The 18,000-nt window shown below is 37.1% G+C and overlaps 2 protein-coding genes across 4 annotated transcripts in view; both read left to right on the top strand.

Moving 5' to 3' along the window:
- The window catches only part of LOC149180042 (protein TIC110, chloroplastic-like), a 123,188-nt gene that overhangs the window by 90,281 nt on the left and 14,907 nt on the right, over positions 1 to 18,000 (top strand). The gene's annotated exons all lie outside the window — the stretch shown is intronic.
- LOC149180043 (uncharacterized) lies at positions 292 to 12,911 on the top strand. 3 transcript variants are annotated; one of them, XM_089415872.1, is made up of 2 exons: positions 292 to 635; positions 744 to 3,163. In XM_089415872.1, exon 2 carries the CDS (start codon positions 1,253 to 1,255, stop codon positions 1,862 to 1,864), a length of 612 nt encoding a protein of 203 aa, XP_089271998.1. In that variant the 5' UTR covers positions 292 to 635; positions 744 to 1,252; the 3' UTR covers positions 1,865 to 3,163. The 3 variants fall into 2 exon arrangements, 2 of the variants coding, with proteins under 2 accessions (XP_089271998.1, XP_089271999.1); XR_016256891.1 differs by lacking the exon at positions 744 to 3,163 and adding an exon at positions 12,775 to 12,911.

Genomic DNA, 18,000 nt, shown 5'->3' on the forward strand with positions numbered 1-18,000 from the left:
ATCCAAATTATCTCTTCCCTTGAAGAAGCATCTTAGAGGTTCTCTTTACACTGAATCTTTGACTGATATTTTTCACCCATAGTCTGCTCTCCTTCAGCTAGAATATCGGCTTCTTTTCAGCTCCTTATCCTCAGGGAAAATGACCTCTGGACAGTCAACAGTCTACTCTTAAAATTGAAACTTAGATAGCAGAAAATACGCACAGCTGATATATGGTTCTCCTCTCCACACAACGAGCTGATAATACACTCAGAAACTGACCCAAAAGTCACATTGTTCAGGCCCGAAATACTTGCTGTCTAAGTAACCGGATTCGTTATATAGGGGCCACATGTCCGAATCCGGTGTGTCGGACATGATTCGTCCAAAAAATGTGTCCCAAAAACATGACATGTCGAATCCCAAACGTGTCCCAAAATTCTCCAACGTGTCCCGATTTTTGACTGCGTGTCCTGTTTTCCAGGATTCGTTTAGCGGAAAAGTGACTCCCGCGGGTTAGAAAAGGCCACATTTGCTCATTACAGTCACGCTGTTTATCATTTGGCAAGCATTGTTTGAGCTGTTTGCAAGTGGAGAAGGGTTTGGAGCAAGGAGCTAAGGGAGTAGAGCGTTCGGCAAGGAGATTCAAGCACCAAGTAAGTGCATTTCAGCTCCATTTTTTTGCATTTCTTATTCTATTACAGCAGTTTGTATATGATTTTTTGTTTACAAATTTGTGCATGTTTTGTTCATTTCTTTTACAGTATTCATGGCTCAATCAAAGGCAGCAGTTAATGGGCAAAGAAAGGGCAAGAATGTCATGGGTGGAGATGCCCCTCCTCCCCCAATATCATTAGAGTCTGCTGCAAGTAGTGTTGAGGGAAGAGGAGGACCTAAAGACAATGATAAATATCCATTGTGGAAATATGTCACAAGAGAGGATGGGACAAACACCAAGGGAAAGGGAGGAGGCAATGTGCAATGGAAATGCAACTTTTGTCACATTTCTTTCAAAAGCACATATTATCGTGTGAAAGCACATTTTCTGGCTTCACCGGGTTGTGGGGTTGGAGCTTGTAAAGCTGTTTCTTTACAAAAGAGAAAAGAATTGGAAAAGGAGTCCACTGTTGGTATGTAAAATGTGGCTTCAAAATCAAGAAAACCCAAGAATGAAGACCCCCTTCCATTTTTGAGGAAAGCCACCACCAAATTTCCATTTGAGAGTTCTACTTCTACTGGGGGACAAGCAGCAAAAAGAAGAGCACTTGGTCCAATGAACAAGATTTTCCAAAAAGAGAGATGGGAAGAGCTTGATCTCACCATTGTCTTCTTCTTCTATCAAAACTTCATATCATTTAATATTGCACGCTCACCTCTATTTATTGAGATGTGCCGAGCTCTAACTCAAGGGGCTCCAGCAGGGTATGTGCCTCCTGGGTCAGAGAAGCTGAGAACTTCATTGTTGATGAAGGCAAAAAAAGAGGTGCAAAAAATGCTTGAGCCTATTGTAGCATCATGGCCAACATCTAGGGTTAGCATTGTTTTTGATGGATGGACAGATCCAGCACGACACCCAATCATCAACTTCATGGTGTCTTCCTTGAGTGGTCCAGTTTTCATGAAAGCAGTGGATACACTTGGAGAATACAAGGATGCACAATTTATTGGTGAGTTATTTATTAAAGTTATTGAAGATGTAGGTGTTGATTCTTGTGTGCAAATCATTACAGATAATGCACTTGTTTGCAAGGCTGCTGGCATGATTGTGGAAGCTAAATATCCACAAGTGTTTTGGACACCTTGCATTGCCCATTCGTTGAACTTAGCACTGAAATCCATTGCTTCTGATGTGCTTTGGATTGGAAGCATTATTCATGATTATTGAGGATGCAAGACATATCCGTAACTTTGTGCAAAATCATACAAATGCCCTCACTGTCTACAAGAAGTACAACAATCTATCATTGTTGAAGATTGCTGATACACGGTTTGCCTCTTCATTCATGATGTTGAAGAGGTTGAGGGAGGTCAAGACCGCTCTTGGGTCCATGGTTATTTTTGAGTTTTGGTCTTTTTGGAGAAAGACAGATCACGTAGCCTCTAAAAGAGTGAAGGACACAGTGCTAGATGATGCTTGGTGAGAGAGGGTAGATCTAATTATTCGGATCATGGACCCTATCATTTCTTTGCTTTGATTTGCAGATACAGACAAACCCATCCTAGGAGAGGTTTATGAGGGATGGGATTCCATGATTGAGTTTGTGAGGAGCATTATTCTACAAAGTGAGTGCGCCGAGTATGAGACATCACCACGGGTCTTCTGTGATACTATACAAAATATTCTTGTCAGCAGATGGGACAAGAATTGTACATCTTTCCATTGTTTGGCTCACTCATTGAACCCCAAATACTACAGCCATGAGTGGCTGAATGATGGACCTTCCCGCAGATTCCCTCCTCACATGGATGGTGAAATCTCACAGGGGAGGAAAGAGGCATTCAGGCGGATTTTTTAGGATAGTGCATTGTTTGATGAGGTGGAGGATGCCTTTGCAGAGTTTTCCACTGGCAGTGGTCGATTTGGAGGTTATGATGTGATTAGAGACAGAGGGGCTAAGAAGCCCTATTCTTGGTGGGCAAATCATGGGGCAACAAGCCCTCCTCTTCAGCAGTTAGCCATGAGGCTCCTATCTTAGGTGACTTCATCCTCTTGTTGTGAGAGGAATTGGAGCACATATGGGAATTTGTATAGTGTGAAGAAGAGCAGGTTTGAGCAATCCAGGGCAGAGACAATGGTGTATGTGCACACCAACCTTCGTCTTATTTACAGGCAGAGGGAAGAGTGGTTGAGGGGAAAGACAAAGACGTGGGATGTCTTTCTTGATGATATGGGTCTGGACAGCAGTGTTGAGTTGGCATTGGCCAACATGGATCTCAATGATCCAGTGCTAGAGCCTGTTAGATTTGATGACTTAGAGGGGTCATCCTCCACACCAGCAGATGCAGAGGTGAATATGGATACAGGGGAGGAGGAGGATGCAGAGGAGAGTAGTGGGGACCATGATGATGAGGATATTGATGCTGATTCTGATGCTGATGATGAGTATTGATGCCTTGAGGCTTGTATACCTGTAGTTGTTTTATATTTTCTATTTCTATTTGCCATTGGCACTGCACCAGCACTATCTATGTAACACATTTTGATTTGATGACTTAATGAGAAAACTACAGTTGTTAGTGTGTTTATCTTACTATCTTGTAGTTGTAAGTTGTCTTTCAGTTATGTATTATGAATCATGATTTATGTGACCAGTCCATTGACATGTATTTGAATTTTGTATGTACTATGCATGCTATAGATGAAGATCTATGTTTGAAATCAATAAATTTGTATCATTAATTAAAATTTATGTAAGAAATATCTAATTTTTAATATATATATATATATATATATTTAATAAAATAATATATAACGAATCCTAAGTGTCCTGTTCCGAGGGGTCAACGCGTTTGAATTCGACACTACGAATCCCGAATCCCCGTGTCAGGTGACTTAGCTTGCTATGCATGCCCAGGAAACTCTTTTTCTGTATGGGCTAACTGGAGGAGAAAATACGCTAGCCCAAGTTGAGTTCTAGTTTGATTTGGCTCAGAAATGAACCTCATTCTATGAGCAAACAATTGCTAGGGCTACCTCCATAAATTTCGACCTCCTCTATTGGCTTAAACTCTACCTTCTTGAGGGATTCGATCTACTGTGGTGTGGCTGCCTTGTTCTTTGCTGTGGAATGTTTCTCTCAAAGCTCATTTGCTCCTCTTTCTGTCCTTGCTCTCTTTCTCAATAGCTCTCATAACAAAAATAAGCTCTCCCCTTCCTTTTTCTCCCTTTTTGTCTTCCTTAAGTGTAGAAAACCCTAACCCTTGAAATCAGGGGTTGAGATTAAATCTCAGCCCATGAGATCATTGGATGAGATCAAGCCCCCATTTGATCCCTCATGTGTCCCCATCATTTAATGATCCTCCTAGTACTTTTTAATGTTTTAGTACCATGGTCATTCTTCTCTCATAAAGTCACTTTTAGAATATAAAAGTTACTTTAATAATATAAAATGTACTTAGTACTTTTCACATAATGTGACTTTTAAAACACATGTGACTTTAAATTACTTAGTACAAGTCTCATAAAGAGTCTATTTATGTCGGGATACCATGCTCTCGATGTCCACTTGAGTCCATATAAGGCTTTCTTAGGGCTCAAAAAATGGTATTCCTTCCAATCTACCAAAAATCCTTGAGGTTGCTCTATGTACACTTATTTCTCAATGATCCCATGAAGGAAAGTTGTTTTCACATCCATCTGATGTATCTTCCATCCCATAAATGACGCTAAGGACATAACATCTCTAATGGAAGTATACCTGTTGATTGGAATTTGGAACCTTCTCATGGTGCACTCACTATTTATGGGAGAACCCTTTCACCACAAACCTTGCTTTAAAATTTTAAACTTCTCAATGTTGCCATTCCTACATGGTCGATCTTGTAGAGCCATTTGAAACTCAATACTTACTTCCTCTCTAGTCTTGGTGCTATGGCACAAACATCACCAACTTCATTTTAATTAAAGTTTGCTAAGGTGAAGACTTTGGACAACTTCCACACATCTTGGCACTTAGACCTATGTGGAAGTTCATATTTGATGCTACAAACATCAACAGTAAGAATGTGTTTAGAGCTTTGATTGAGTTGTTACAAACTTTTATGTTTCTCAATAAATGGTCTTCCGAAACCAACTTTTAGTCATTTGTATGAGCAACATTGATATTTTTGTAAGCTACTTGACTAGGTTCATTAAGTTGAGAGATCACTTGGCTTTTATTGGAGCACAAGTGGAGGATCAAGAGTTGATGTGTATCAATTTGAATGGGACTTGTTCTTTCCTAGATGCCTTTTGTTTAGGGTGTTTGTGCTTGTGAGACCATTTAAAGTTTGAAGCTTTGGATTGATCTTGTGCAGGGAAAAATTAGATTGTAGTCTTGTTCAAGGCAAGAAGGCAAAGGAGACGTTACTGGTTTCCTTGGGAAGATGAAGGAAGGGTAGTATGAAAGGCTACAAGAAGAAGGAAGGTACATATGCAAGGAAGAAAGACTTGAGGAATGTTATGTGTTTTCTATGTCACCGGATGGGACATTGTTCTAAAAAGAGTATGTTGAAGAAGGGAAAGATGGCAAAATAGTTTGTAGCTAGGACTATAGCAACAAGTTTAGAGGAGGAACCCTTTCAATTTGAGATTGCATTTTCCATGGTTTCTTGCCTATCTTCTAACATCGTGTCTAGTGTTGTATGGTATGTGGATAGTAGAGAATTGAGATCTAGCATACTATAGGTCATTATTCAATAGATTTTATGATCAAGATGGAGATACAAGTGTGGATCCATGAGAGGAGTTGGTTCCATTTTTGTACAAATTTTCATGTGATGTTCTTGAACTGATTGATGCTCTTGTTGTTCCTGTTTGAAGAATCTTCCTTTAGTTTCTTGAATGATAGATGTGTAGTGCAAAGTTGCATATGAGGCTCAACATTGAATCATTAGTTATTGTAGATAAGTGAGTTTAAGGACTTTGGATAGAGGGTTGAGAGAAGGTGGCCTTTATAGGTTACATGTTGATATAGTGGCACTTGTACATTCTAGTGAGAGGCTAGAGGAGTCATCTAGTTTTGAGCAGGCTTGAGAGCATGTAGTAGCGCTTAGATCTTTAATTTTGACGAGTATGCCTCCTAGGAGATATTCTAGTAATATTGCATTGGTTTCTTCCATCATGTGCTTTCCAGTTGTGTTTAGGAGGAGAGGTGTGATACCTTGATGGAGGATGATGTTGGGCTTAGTTCCATGTTTGTAGTGGATAGAGGTGTTGTAGAGTACTTGGTTAGGGTTGTTGGATTCTCTCAAAGAGAGGGAGTTGATTGTGATGTTACTCTTGCTTCAAGATTCTTTTGGGACGAGGGAGTTGACTGTGATGTTACTCTTGCATCAAGATTCTTTTGGGATGAGGGAGTTGAATTAGTTTAGGTTGTGTCGATTGGGAAAGGTTTTTGAGGTGCATGAGAGGGATTATCATGTTCACAGATTCCAAATAGACTTGGATGTGTTTGTTACTTATACTACGGGTTGGCTTTTTGGGGATCAATGGGTTGACTTCTATAAATTTCTACTTTTGTTGGTTTGAAAGATTGGATTCACTTATCTTGGTTTTGTTTGGAGATATGATTATCTTTGAAGGGCATCCTAAAAAGTTTATAATGTGGTGTTCATTGATTTTGTCTTGTGATGTTGACTCGAGCGGTGATGGGGTTAGGTAGATAGCTTATGATCTAGGGTTATGTTTCTTGTGATCGATGGTTGACAGTTCATCTTAAGAGGATGACAATTGATTACAAGATTGTAATTGGTATAGATTTGTAGATGGTGGGTTTGGTGGAGTTGCAAAAGGGGGTTGATAAGTGTTGGTGAGAACAATTTCCTTGGAAAGAGGGAGCGTTACCTTTCTAGGTTACTTCAAATGTGTTTACACCATGTTTTGGGGTGCTTAATGAGATTTGGGACACATGGTGTATGATTAACCCTTGGATGGTCTGTGATAGATTTGCGCATTGGAGATGGCCTACTTAGTGGTTATTCGACCTTTGTTGGACACTTGTATGACATTCCTCTTTGGGGTATTGGAGATCAATAGACAATTTAGTGACATTTGACATGCTTTCTAAATGGAGGAGGCTACTTGCTTGGAGAGTGCTCTACATTGGAGGAGGGGCATTTGGAATTTAAGGGAGAGTTTTGAGTCCTCGACAACATGTGGAAGCTTGGATGCTTTCATGAAGGCATGGAGTTGACTTGGCAATCACTAGGTTGCAACAATGTTCTTGCAAGGGGAGGGGACCCATTGGAGCACATGGCTTGGGAGATGTGTTTGAGCGTTGGAGTCCCCTTTGAGGAGGAGTGTTGGAATTTGGAGGGGGAGTGCCCTTATTTTTGAGCCTTGCTCATCTATCATCATCACCTTGGAACTTCACCTTTGTCACTTGTAGAGGGAGTTCTTCAGGGGTGTGGGCCTACTTATGCGTTTGTAGGTTGCTTGTAAGATTTTAGGCCGAGTTATGTTGCATTGGCCTCCTCATATGAGGAAGGAGATGGTCCTTTCATCATCTCACCACTCTTATCACTTGTGTTAAGATGTGACTGAGGGGAGTGCACATGTCTTCCTCTCTTTCTTAGATCTTCATCTTTATACTTTCTCTCTTGTCTTGGAGGCGCTTGCATTTCTTGAAGCTTTTGGAGCATCTTGAATACTAGGGTTAGGGTTTTTCCCTTAGAGACATTGGAGGTAGGTTTTTGTCATCAAACCCTAGGTTCCACTTGTGATGAAGAGGAAATGCTTTGCCAAGGAGGCTTGCTGGTGTTGATGTTAGCTTGGGTATCTTTTGTGGAGCTAGGATTTTCTTGATTTTCCCTAGCTAGAGTTTCAGAGAGCTAGTGGATAGTGCTAGCCTTTGAAGCGAACAAAGTCCGTTCTTCACGTTAGATAGTCCAAAAGACTTGGAATATAAAGATCTCCATTGAGATACAAGAATACATATATTAAAATGTATGAGTGAATGGTTCAATTGAAGGTGAGGGGCCTGCTTATATATTAGGCGGGTGCCTCTTCATGGAGAGTCATATCCTATTAGACATGCCTCTTCAACCTAATTGCTAATTAACTAATCATTATTACAATTATCCTCATTACTTATATTTATATTATTTATATAAATTTTGTTTGTAACATTGCCTTCCTCCTCAAAAAAGCTTTGTCCTCAAGGCTTGTTGATGCAAAAGGCTTGATTTCTTTTTCGGTTTCGAATGTCTTCACGTCTCGACAATGTCATCTTTGTTGATACAAGTTGATATGATCTTCTAAGTGACAAACAAAATTGTCGCATTGAGAAGAGATTAGACCATCCTAGAATTTCGTAATGAATTGTTATCATAGGACTGGATTGAGGTTACATCCATATTCTTTGGAACATCAGTTTGTTGTTTCTGTTCTGAATGGTCTTAATATGTAACTTGGTTGAGTTGTCTACTCTCATGATTCAGATGTTAATGGGGAACTTTTTTGGTTTGACTTTCCCTTATTAGGTGTGTGGAAATTTTTTGATTTCCTTCTGATACTACAGTTGTTGAATTAGGTACACAATCTTCGTTTGGAATTTTCATCATTTGGATTATAACATGTGAGTGTGTTTTTCCTTCCACTGATTGATCCTCTTATTGAGTTCTGCTATTGACTGGCTCGGTATTTGTTTCTTTATCTTCAACTGGTGATGTTACGATTGGCGACTTTGATACTTCCTCTTGAATACAATGTTCTAACTTGTCTTTTAACGACTTCATGTCCTTAAGATTTTTAATTTGTGTTAGTAATTTTTTGCTATGGTCCTTAAGTCGCAAAACTTCATCTCTATCAACAGTGATTTTGTCAAATTTATTTTGCATATTTTATAGTACTTTTTTACCTTCTTGAAAAATTACTTTTAAAATATCTTCAATGTCTTCTGGTATTACTGAATTTGGATTTACTGTAAGATCTTGTAGCGTTATTTTTTTCTTTCTGTAAGACAATGTTAAAAACTTCTTTTTCATATCCAGGATGAAGGAACCAAGGGTTTCCATCCAGGGTGAACCCAAAATAATGTCACCTTGATCGCTCTATAGGGTTTGAATAGAGAAGTGCGATATAAATGTATAATCCTCAATGTTGAACTGTAAATTGGTTAAGTCATATTTTTTGTTGCCAAAACAATCTAATTTTTGATTATATTTGACTCCGGTATCACTAATTGGTTTGCAATTTTAGGCGTTATATAATTTTTATCTTCGGCAGGTGAGATAGCAATAGTGACATCTTTTCCTGCAATGGACCCTTTAATTCTAAATAGCACTGAAGCATAATTAAGTGAAGTTTTTAGAAATCTTCCTTCGTTACTGGTCTACATTTTTTTTCTTCTCGGAATGAGCCTTAGGGGTAAAAATAACCTTTTCAATCTTGTAATAATAATTTTCTCACTTCTTTTTAATATAACTCAATATATTTGAAACAACCTTCACTTTATGCGTAGGTTACCTTTTTTTCCCACTTAGAAAAGGTTAATATAGCTCCACTATTTGAATAAGTTGTCACCTTATATTTATTATAATTCTTTTAATATCCTTATGTCTTTTTATAAGTCTAGATTTAACCTTTTATAAACTTTAAAATTTAATAATATCATAAGAACTTTTTAAGTAACCTTCTATAATAATAACCCCTCTTGCACTTATATATATTTTTAATTATTTTATGACTTGAACCTTCTTTTTAAATATCCCCTTTTTTAAAAAGAACTTTGGATATTAAAAGGTACTTCCTTTTTATAAAAAATCTTAAATCAACTTTAACTAAAACACAGGTTTGGTTTTTCTATTTGTTCTTTTATTCCCCTTGGACTTAAATGATACTCTTTTTAAAAGTTAATTATTGTTTGGGAAATGTCACGACGTCTAAAAAAATAGGGCATTCAACTCCTGGATTAGATAATGCCTTTGATACCTCAATTCTTAACTCTTCTATACTTTACGCATGGGTAGCGCTTCAACTTGTGAATGGTATTCAAAATACGAATTACAGTATGTAATGCAGCTTGATTCATGCAATCGCCTTTGCGTATATATATATATATATATATTTGTGTAATTATTCGTTGATACTTACGATTGATACTTTTCTCCATCTCACACCCTATATTCATTAATAGAAATAACGTATCTTAACTATTGGTGGTCGACCCACACGGATTGCTGGAAAAGAGGAGGCGACTGGTTGACTGGTGACGAAACAGTTGTGACAGAACGCTATCGGCCCGACTGTTCATAGGGTAATACAAAATTTGGGTTCGATATGGTCTGTTTTAAAGGCACAAAACAATCAAGCAAGCAATTGTGGGAAGGCCGAGTATGAAGGTAGATAAGGCAAGCTATTAGGGGATGGAGCAGTGGCTGTTCGACGGTGGTGACAACGACATTGTGCAGAGGCAGAGTATAGGGTTCTGGAGGACTCGACAGTTGTAGCGGCACAATTTTTTCGGTGGCAGTGGCAGCAACACGGTGCATCTACCATTCTAATGCAGCATTCAATGATGTCTCCAATGTGGTACAGCAGCTCCGATGCAGTGTTGCGAAAATTGTGATTTTTTGACTCAGTCGATATTATCGCCCGATTTTTACAAAGTTTTTTTTTGTTCTTCAAAAAAATCGCTGAAAAAATTGCGATTTGAACGGAAAAAATCGTGACCCTCCGGGACAGTGCATTTTATAAGCAAATTGATGAGTTTTATTTCTCATTTTTAGTAGACAATGAACTTGTTTGAGAGCTGAGGAGGAGAGGAAGGCGTCTACTAGGGCAGAGGAGGAGAAAAATGAGAGATTTTAGCATCCCAAGCAAGAGAACTTCGTGTTTGGACCAAATTTCTTCGGCAAACCATGGTTTCCAGGGATGAGCATCAAATTTCGCCATTTTGTTTTGTTTTTTTTTCTCGTTTTTGCTTGGGTTTCTATAACCCATTGATTATCAACGATTTTTGAGTGGATTTGATGGTTTTTTTTTTTCATTTTTGTTGCATAGAGTGGAGAGGGTTCATTTTGGTCAAAAATGCAAAAACTTGATTATTAGATTTATTAGTTTAATTTTTTTTTGTGTTCTATTTTTTTGCATCATTTTTTATTGGGTTTGAATGTGCATTTTTTGTTGGATTGAGTTGAAGTTTTTTTTGTTCGTTTGTAAAAAATTCAATGTGTTGTGTCATGTATGTAGTTTTTTATTTATTTTTTAACTTGCAATTCTTATTGTGCCATAGGTTCAACTTCAAACTTCATCTTACATTAAAACTCAAGAGTTCAACCAAGTTACAAACATGCCAAGGAAATTGGACCCTCTATGGGAATTTGGTGAACCTGATGGAGGGTTTGATAAGAATAAACTTGTCTTACAAGTTATGTGGGCAGCATATGTCAGGGGGGGTTTATAGATTGAATTATCACCTTGCACAAATCCCTGGACGTGATGTAAGGCCTTGCACCAATACAAATGCGAAAATCATCCGAAGAGCCATGAGATCATTGGAAGAATTAGAGCAAGACAAAATGACCAAAGCAGATCTGAAGAAGCAACTAGCAGGGAGTGTGTTAGGATGTGAATATGGAAGTGGCACTGGTTCTACTTTAGCATCAATGTCTACAACCAACCCTATAACTACCTCATCATTTTTTGTTCCTAGAACCATGACTGGTTTACAACCATCTATCATTTCAATCCTTAAAAAAAAGGAGAAAGAACAAGCTGAGAAATTGTTGGGCAAGTTTCTCCTTTGGAGTGATATTCTTTTCAACGTTACAAGGAATAATCCATTTTTCCAGCCTGTTGTTGATGCTATTGCAATTGTTGGCCTGGGATACAAAATCCCTTCTTATGATGACTTTAGAGGCCGCATTCTTCAAGATGAAAAGGTTGACGACACCAAAAGATTGGAGGAGTTTAGGGCATCATGGGCACACACAGGATGCACTGTGATGTCAAATGGTTGGACCGACCAAAAGGGGAGAACCCTTATAAACTTCTTGGTTAATTGTCCCAAGGGGACAATGTTTATGAAATCTGTTGATGCATCTTCACATATCAAAGATGCAAAATTATTATGTGATTTGCTGGATGTGTTTATTTTGGAGGTGGGTGTAGAACATGTTGTCCAAGTCATAACGGACAATGCTGCAAATTATGTTGCTGCTGGCAAGATGCTTATGGAGAGGCATCCTACTTTATTTTGGACACCTTGTGCTGCACATTGTATTGATTTGATGTTGGAGGACATAGGAAAAATTTCCTTTGTCAAAGATATTGTTGACTCATCAAAAAACATTACAAAATTTATATATAATCATGCATCTGTGCTTAGCTTGATGAGAAAATTCACCAACAACAAGGAGTTGGTGCGCCTCACCATTACACGGTTTTCCACCAGTTTTATATCTCTTTAATCCCTCTTGAATTCTATGTGGGATGTGAAGAGAATTTCTTTCAAATGAGTGGTGTGCTTTGACATTTAGTCGCAAACCAGAGGGAGAGGCCATATGCAGGTTAGTTTCACACCAGGAAAACTTTTGGGCGAGAGTGCAGGAGGTGTGCAACGTTACTGAACCTTTGGTAAAGGTTCTTCGATTAGTTGATGGTGAGAAGCCCACAATGGGTTATTTGTATGAGGCCATGGACAGGGCCAAATAATCCATTCAGGCCTATTATGATGATAAGGGAGATGAGGGGCTTCATAAACAACCCCCCTATGGGAAGTGATTGATGAACGATGGAACAACACACTCCATCGTCCCATTCATGCTGCAGGGATCTACTTGAACCCCGCATTTTCTTACCCATGTGGGTTCTTATTTGATGCTGAGATCATGAATGGATTCTTAACCTGTGTTCAGAGGATGGTGCGATCTCGAGTAGAACATGCAGAAATATCCAAAGAAATGGAGATATACAGGATGATAGGTGGTACATTTAGCTTTGAGATGGCTATGGTTGATAGGAAGACTAAAATGCCAGACATTTTTTTAGTTTGTTTCAAATTTCATTCTCTTCAAGTTCATAACTTCATGCTTTGCTTCAACTTTCAAATTTCATTTTTTCTTATGTTTATCTTATTTGTAATTTTGTTGTAGATGCATGGTGGACTCGCTATGGTGCCAGAGTATCCCATCTATGAAAGCTTGCCATTGGAATCCTCAGCCAAACATGTAGCTCCTCAGGATGCGAGCGCAACTGGAGTGTATTTGAAAAAATACACAACAAGAAGCGCAACAGGTTAAACTTAAAACTTAAAATATTTCAAATTTCCAATTAATTTTTTGAATTCATTAAATAATATATATATATATATTTGTTTTGTTTTGTTTTATAATTATAATTATTATTTTATGATCTTTGTACAGGTTGGAATCCCAACGACTTAATGACATGGTCTACATCTACTACAATCTTCGATTGTGGGTGAGACCAATTGAGAGGATACCTGATATGGAGGCCATCTCATTGGATGGGATTGACACCACTGCTGCATGGAGGGTTGAGGCCAAGAGGCTTCTCATGGAGTCTGCCGATGATTGGTTAGAGCAGGGGGTAGTGGAAGGCATAGAGGGGGAGGAGGAGGAGGAGGAGGAGCAACATGAGGAGGAGGTGACACCACCTACCCAGGCTACCCTTGCCACCAGTAGAGGACGTGGTCTACCTCTTCTAGCTTCTAGAACAAAACAAAGTCCACTGCCAACTCCACCGGCGTCTACATCTAGAGGGAAAGGTAAAGCTATTGCATTTTCTCATAAGAGGGGTGGAGGAAATCAGTAGTATTAGTCATTTGGTTCATTTCATTGTATATGACATTATGACTCATGATATTTTTTGTTGATATTTTGAGGCTGAGTTGGGACTCAGGAGTTAGGACATGATTCATTGTTATGTGTGACGTAGCATTAGAAATGATATTACACATCTTATATATTAGTTATTTTATCATATTTATGTGTCAATGTATTTTTTTATGTTGTAGATGCTTTAGATATTAAAAAAATTGAAAAAAATGAATATTTTTGTATTTTACAATTTTTCCCGATTTTTACCGATATTTTCCCCTCGCCAATTTAATCCTGATCGTGATTTTCGCAACATTGCTCCGACGACTATTGCGTGTTGTGGATTGTGACTGCCTACCAGACCGGTCGGTTGGTTTTGCATTCTTGACCCTTTTTTTGGTTTATATGATTTTATTTTATATATATTTTTCTATCTAATCCTTTTTTTTTAATTTTCTGGTCTTTTCTTCGATAATATTTCGAATATAATTTTTTTTTGCTTGTATTATTTTTTTCTCTCATGTTTTTAATATATATTTTGATTTTTTTATAATAATTTTTTTTTCTTCTTTTATTGTTATTTTTTCTTTTTATTTATTTATTTCAATACTCCTTTTTTTTAAATGGCCAAAGGCCAACTGACGAATTGGAGACCCTCCAAAATCTTTTAGCAAAATGCTTCGATTATGATGACAATCAAGTTGATGAGAAGTTGATGGCCAAAAGCCGGGATCGGCCAACAGGCTCTGATACCAAATGAGACAAACAAAGTTCGTTCTTCACGTTAAATACTCCAGAAGACTTGGAATATAAAGATCTCCATTGAGATACAAGAATATATATATTAAAATGTGTGAGTGAATGATTCAATTGAAGGTGAGGGGCCTGCTTATAGATTAGGCAGGTGCCTCTTCATGGAGAGTCATATCCCATTAGACATGCCTCTTCAACCTAATTACTAATTAACTAATCATTATTACAATTATCCTCATTACTTATATTTATATTATTTGTATATACTTTATTCGTAACAACCTTGAGATGAGGCTATGATTTGTGCATGACTTGTTCTTTTTGTGTGTATTATAGTAGTTATAAATAGAATAACAAATCTTCCTTATCTTTTTCAATATTAATGTTAAATCACTTAATGCTTTCATCCTTAACTTATGCCAAATTGCAAAGACATACAAGTGTTGGAAATTACAATACCAGAACAATATATATATATACACACACTTTCATCTTCAATGTTTAAATTAATAGTGTTAAGAAAATCCCACGATTCCCCACAGCTATAGAACATGTAGGTTTTCTCAAAACATATGATAATTCTAGACAGATTATATTGGAAAGATATGTATAATGATATTCAAAAAATCTATCAAAATTTGAAATGTGCCAAAGAAATAAAACTGAAAACATTCCACAGCCCAGGGTATGCCATCTTCTACATATTTCAGATAAAAAATGGGAAGAAATTTCTGTGAATTTCATCGAGCGATGACTATTAGATGAAGGAAAATACACTATATTTGTAGTGCTTGACTGCCTAACACAATATGCACACTTTATGGGGATAAAGCAAACAGATACAACAAGACAGATTGAATGTATTTTCTAAAAATTTGTTTGTAAGTTACATGAATTTCCTAAGGTCATTGTTAGTGAAAGGGATGCAAAATGCAAGAGTATTTTTTGCAAATACTTTTGCAAAGAAAATGGATTTATTTCTTAATATGAGCTTTGCTTATCATCCCCAAACAGATGTCAGACATAGATTGTCAATAAATGGCTTTTGGCATATCTCTGTCTTTTGCTCCAGACAAACAAAACAATTAATTCCATTTTTTGCATCTTGTTGAATGGTGGTATAATTATAGCTATCTTACATCCATTAAGAAGACACACTTTAAATCTCCATATGGTCATGATCCCCCAAGATTAAAATATTTTTCACTAAAAAATGTCAGGGGTCCAACAGTTAAAAACTTTTTGAAGAAAGCTTGAAGGCTACCAAAATACTAAAATAAAACCTAGTGAATTTGCAAAATTGTATGAAACAACAAGCAGACCAACACAGATTGGACAGGGAGTTTGAAGAAGGCGATTGGGGTAACACTTTAACTACATAAGCAACAATCCTAAAAGCAACAAGGGAAGGACAAACATGCCCCCAAATTCCATGGTCCATACCAATTTGAGGAGAAAATTAGTCAAGCAGAATATTCCTTAGAGCTAGAAGACTACAGTCATATCCATAACATATTTCGTGTCCCTTATAACATAAAAAGGTAGGGCATCATGACCAAGTGTAGAGTGAACTACTTATAAGTTATAAAAAATAAAAAAGGAAACTTGATATTGGAACTTAAAGGTATCTTGACTACTCGAGATAAATCACTAAGATGTAGAATAATAACCAAATACCTCATCAAGTGGAACAACTTACTAGTAGTATTCTCTTCATGGGAGAATGAAGCTTTTCTACAACAACGTCCTTCCCTACAAGTGTTTTGACGACAAAGCTTCTCATAAGGAGAGGACATGTAATATACATAAAGTATGTGTGATTAAATCATAACCTCCTTGGCCAACACAACGTCAGCATGGCAAGTCAATCTAGTTGAGCTAATTCTCAAGGCACACCTCTCTCTCTCTCTCTCTCTCTATATATATATATATATAAGGGCTTAGTTCAATTTGTTGTTGCAAATGGTGTTGGGTATTTGGCCACTTCCATGTTAGCAGGTGCTCGGTTTGAATCCTTCTGGGTTGGGTGCACTAGTTTGCACTGACGGGTTTTATTAGGGATGCCAACTATGATTGGGGAAGCATCCCTTGTGTTTCTGTAATGACCCAAAGTCGTATACGCAGCAGAAATATTTAAAATACTTCGTAAACAAAGACATGCATCGTAAGACAATAATTGTAATCGTATATTGAATAAAAGAATTGATCTAGGATGAGTACAAATGAGAATGAGGATCCTGTATATATAGCCAGGTAAGTACCCTTTCACAAACAGGCATGTCTCTAAGACATGCCTTTTCATTATTAATTAACTAACCATTAGTTAATTTACTTTTATTTATTATTATATTTATATTATTATGATTATTATTTATTATCTATTTTTATTTATTTTTACATAATTTATGTTCATAACATTGCCTTCTCTTTCAAAAATCTTTGTCCTCAAAGCTTGTTGATGAAAGGGCTTGATCTCTTTTCTGCTACGAATGTCTTCTGCTTGATCTCTTTTTCTGTTATGAATGCCTTCTCGTCTCGGAACAATCATCTTTGTCGATATAAGTTGATATGATCCTTGGAGTGATATATAAAATTGTCATACTGAGAATGGATTAGACCATCCAAGATTAACCTTCTGTGGAATCTTTTGATCACTAGAATTTTGTAACGAATTGTTATCAGTAGACTGAAGTGTGCTCACTTCAGTGTTCTTTGTAACATAAGTTTGTTGTTTATGTTCTGAGTTATACTGATTTGTAGATTGATTAAGGTGTCTACTCTTGTGATTCAGATGTAGATAAGGAGTTTTTCTTGTTTGAACTTCCTTTAACGTTTTTATGACAGTTTCCTGATTTCCATCAGGCTTTGTGGTTGTTGACTTAACTACTGAATCCTTATTTGGGGTGTCCTCTATTTGAACGAAAACCTCTGAGTACATTTTGACTTCTATAGGGTTTGGATTTCCTGAACTGTGAGATTAATGGTCTTGATCTTTGTTTCTTCACTTTGCACTGCTACATTTGGAGATTTTGATGCTTCCTTTACGACAAGTTCTTTGAACCTATTCGTCAATGATTTCTTTTCGTCCTTAAGTTTTTTAGTTTGTTTGAGCAGATTTTGATTATGATTTTTGAGACGTAAGCATTCCTCATTCTGAGTCAACTTTATTTTGGCCTTCACGCTTCTCGTCTATTAAACACTTGATTTGTTCTATTAATGTTTGGTTAAGGCTCTTTAAACGTAAATTTCTTCTTCTTGTTATAATAAACGCTCCTTGAGTTCCTTCTTTGATGCTTTAGCTTTCTTGACTTGTTCGAATAGCTTTTCTTGGTGATCTTTGAGGCGCATAATTTCTTTGTCTTTGCTGCAGATGACTTCTTCAAGCTCTTTTTGCTTCTTTGATATAGTTTTTTCGTTATCTTGAAACATCAAATCTTAGATATCCTTAAGGTATTCTAATGAAGATTTTATCGATTTTGATCTACTTGTTATGTCTCGAAACGTGATCATCTTCCCTTTACAAGGAAATGTCAAAACTTGTTTCTCTATGTTTAACATGAATGTACCCAAATCCTTAAACTAGGGTTGACCGAGCATGATATCAGTCTTTTTATCCGTCCTTACAACATGAAATTGAGATATGTAGTCATAATGACCTATTGTCACTTGTAGATCGCTAATTTTATACTCGTATTTGGTCAAAAATGTTTTTTTTTACACCAATGCTTAGCTCTGGAATTAATAGTTGATTTGCCAAGTTGATGTTGATATAATTTTTATCATTGC

This window comes from Pinus tabuliformis, chromosome 3_2, assembly GCF_031772625.1.
Source record: "Pinus tabuliformis cultivar Carrire ecotype Pingquan chromosome 3_2, CPIR1, whole genome shotgun sequence".
Taxonomy (NCBI): domain Eukaryota; kingdom Viridiplantae; phylum Streptophyta; class Pinopsida; order Pinales; family Pinaceae; genus Pinus; species Pinus tabuliformis.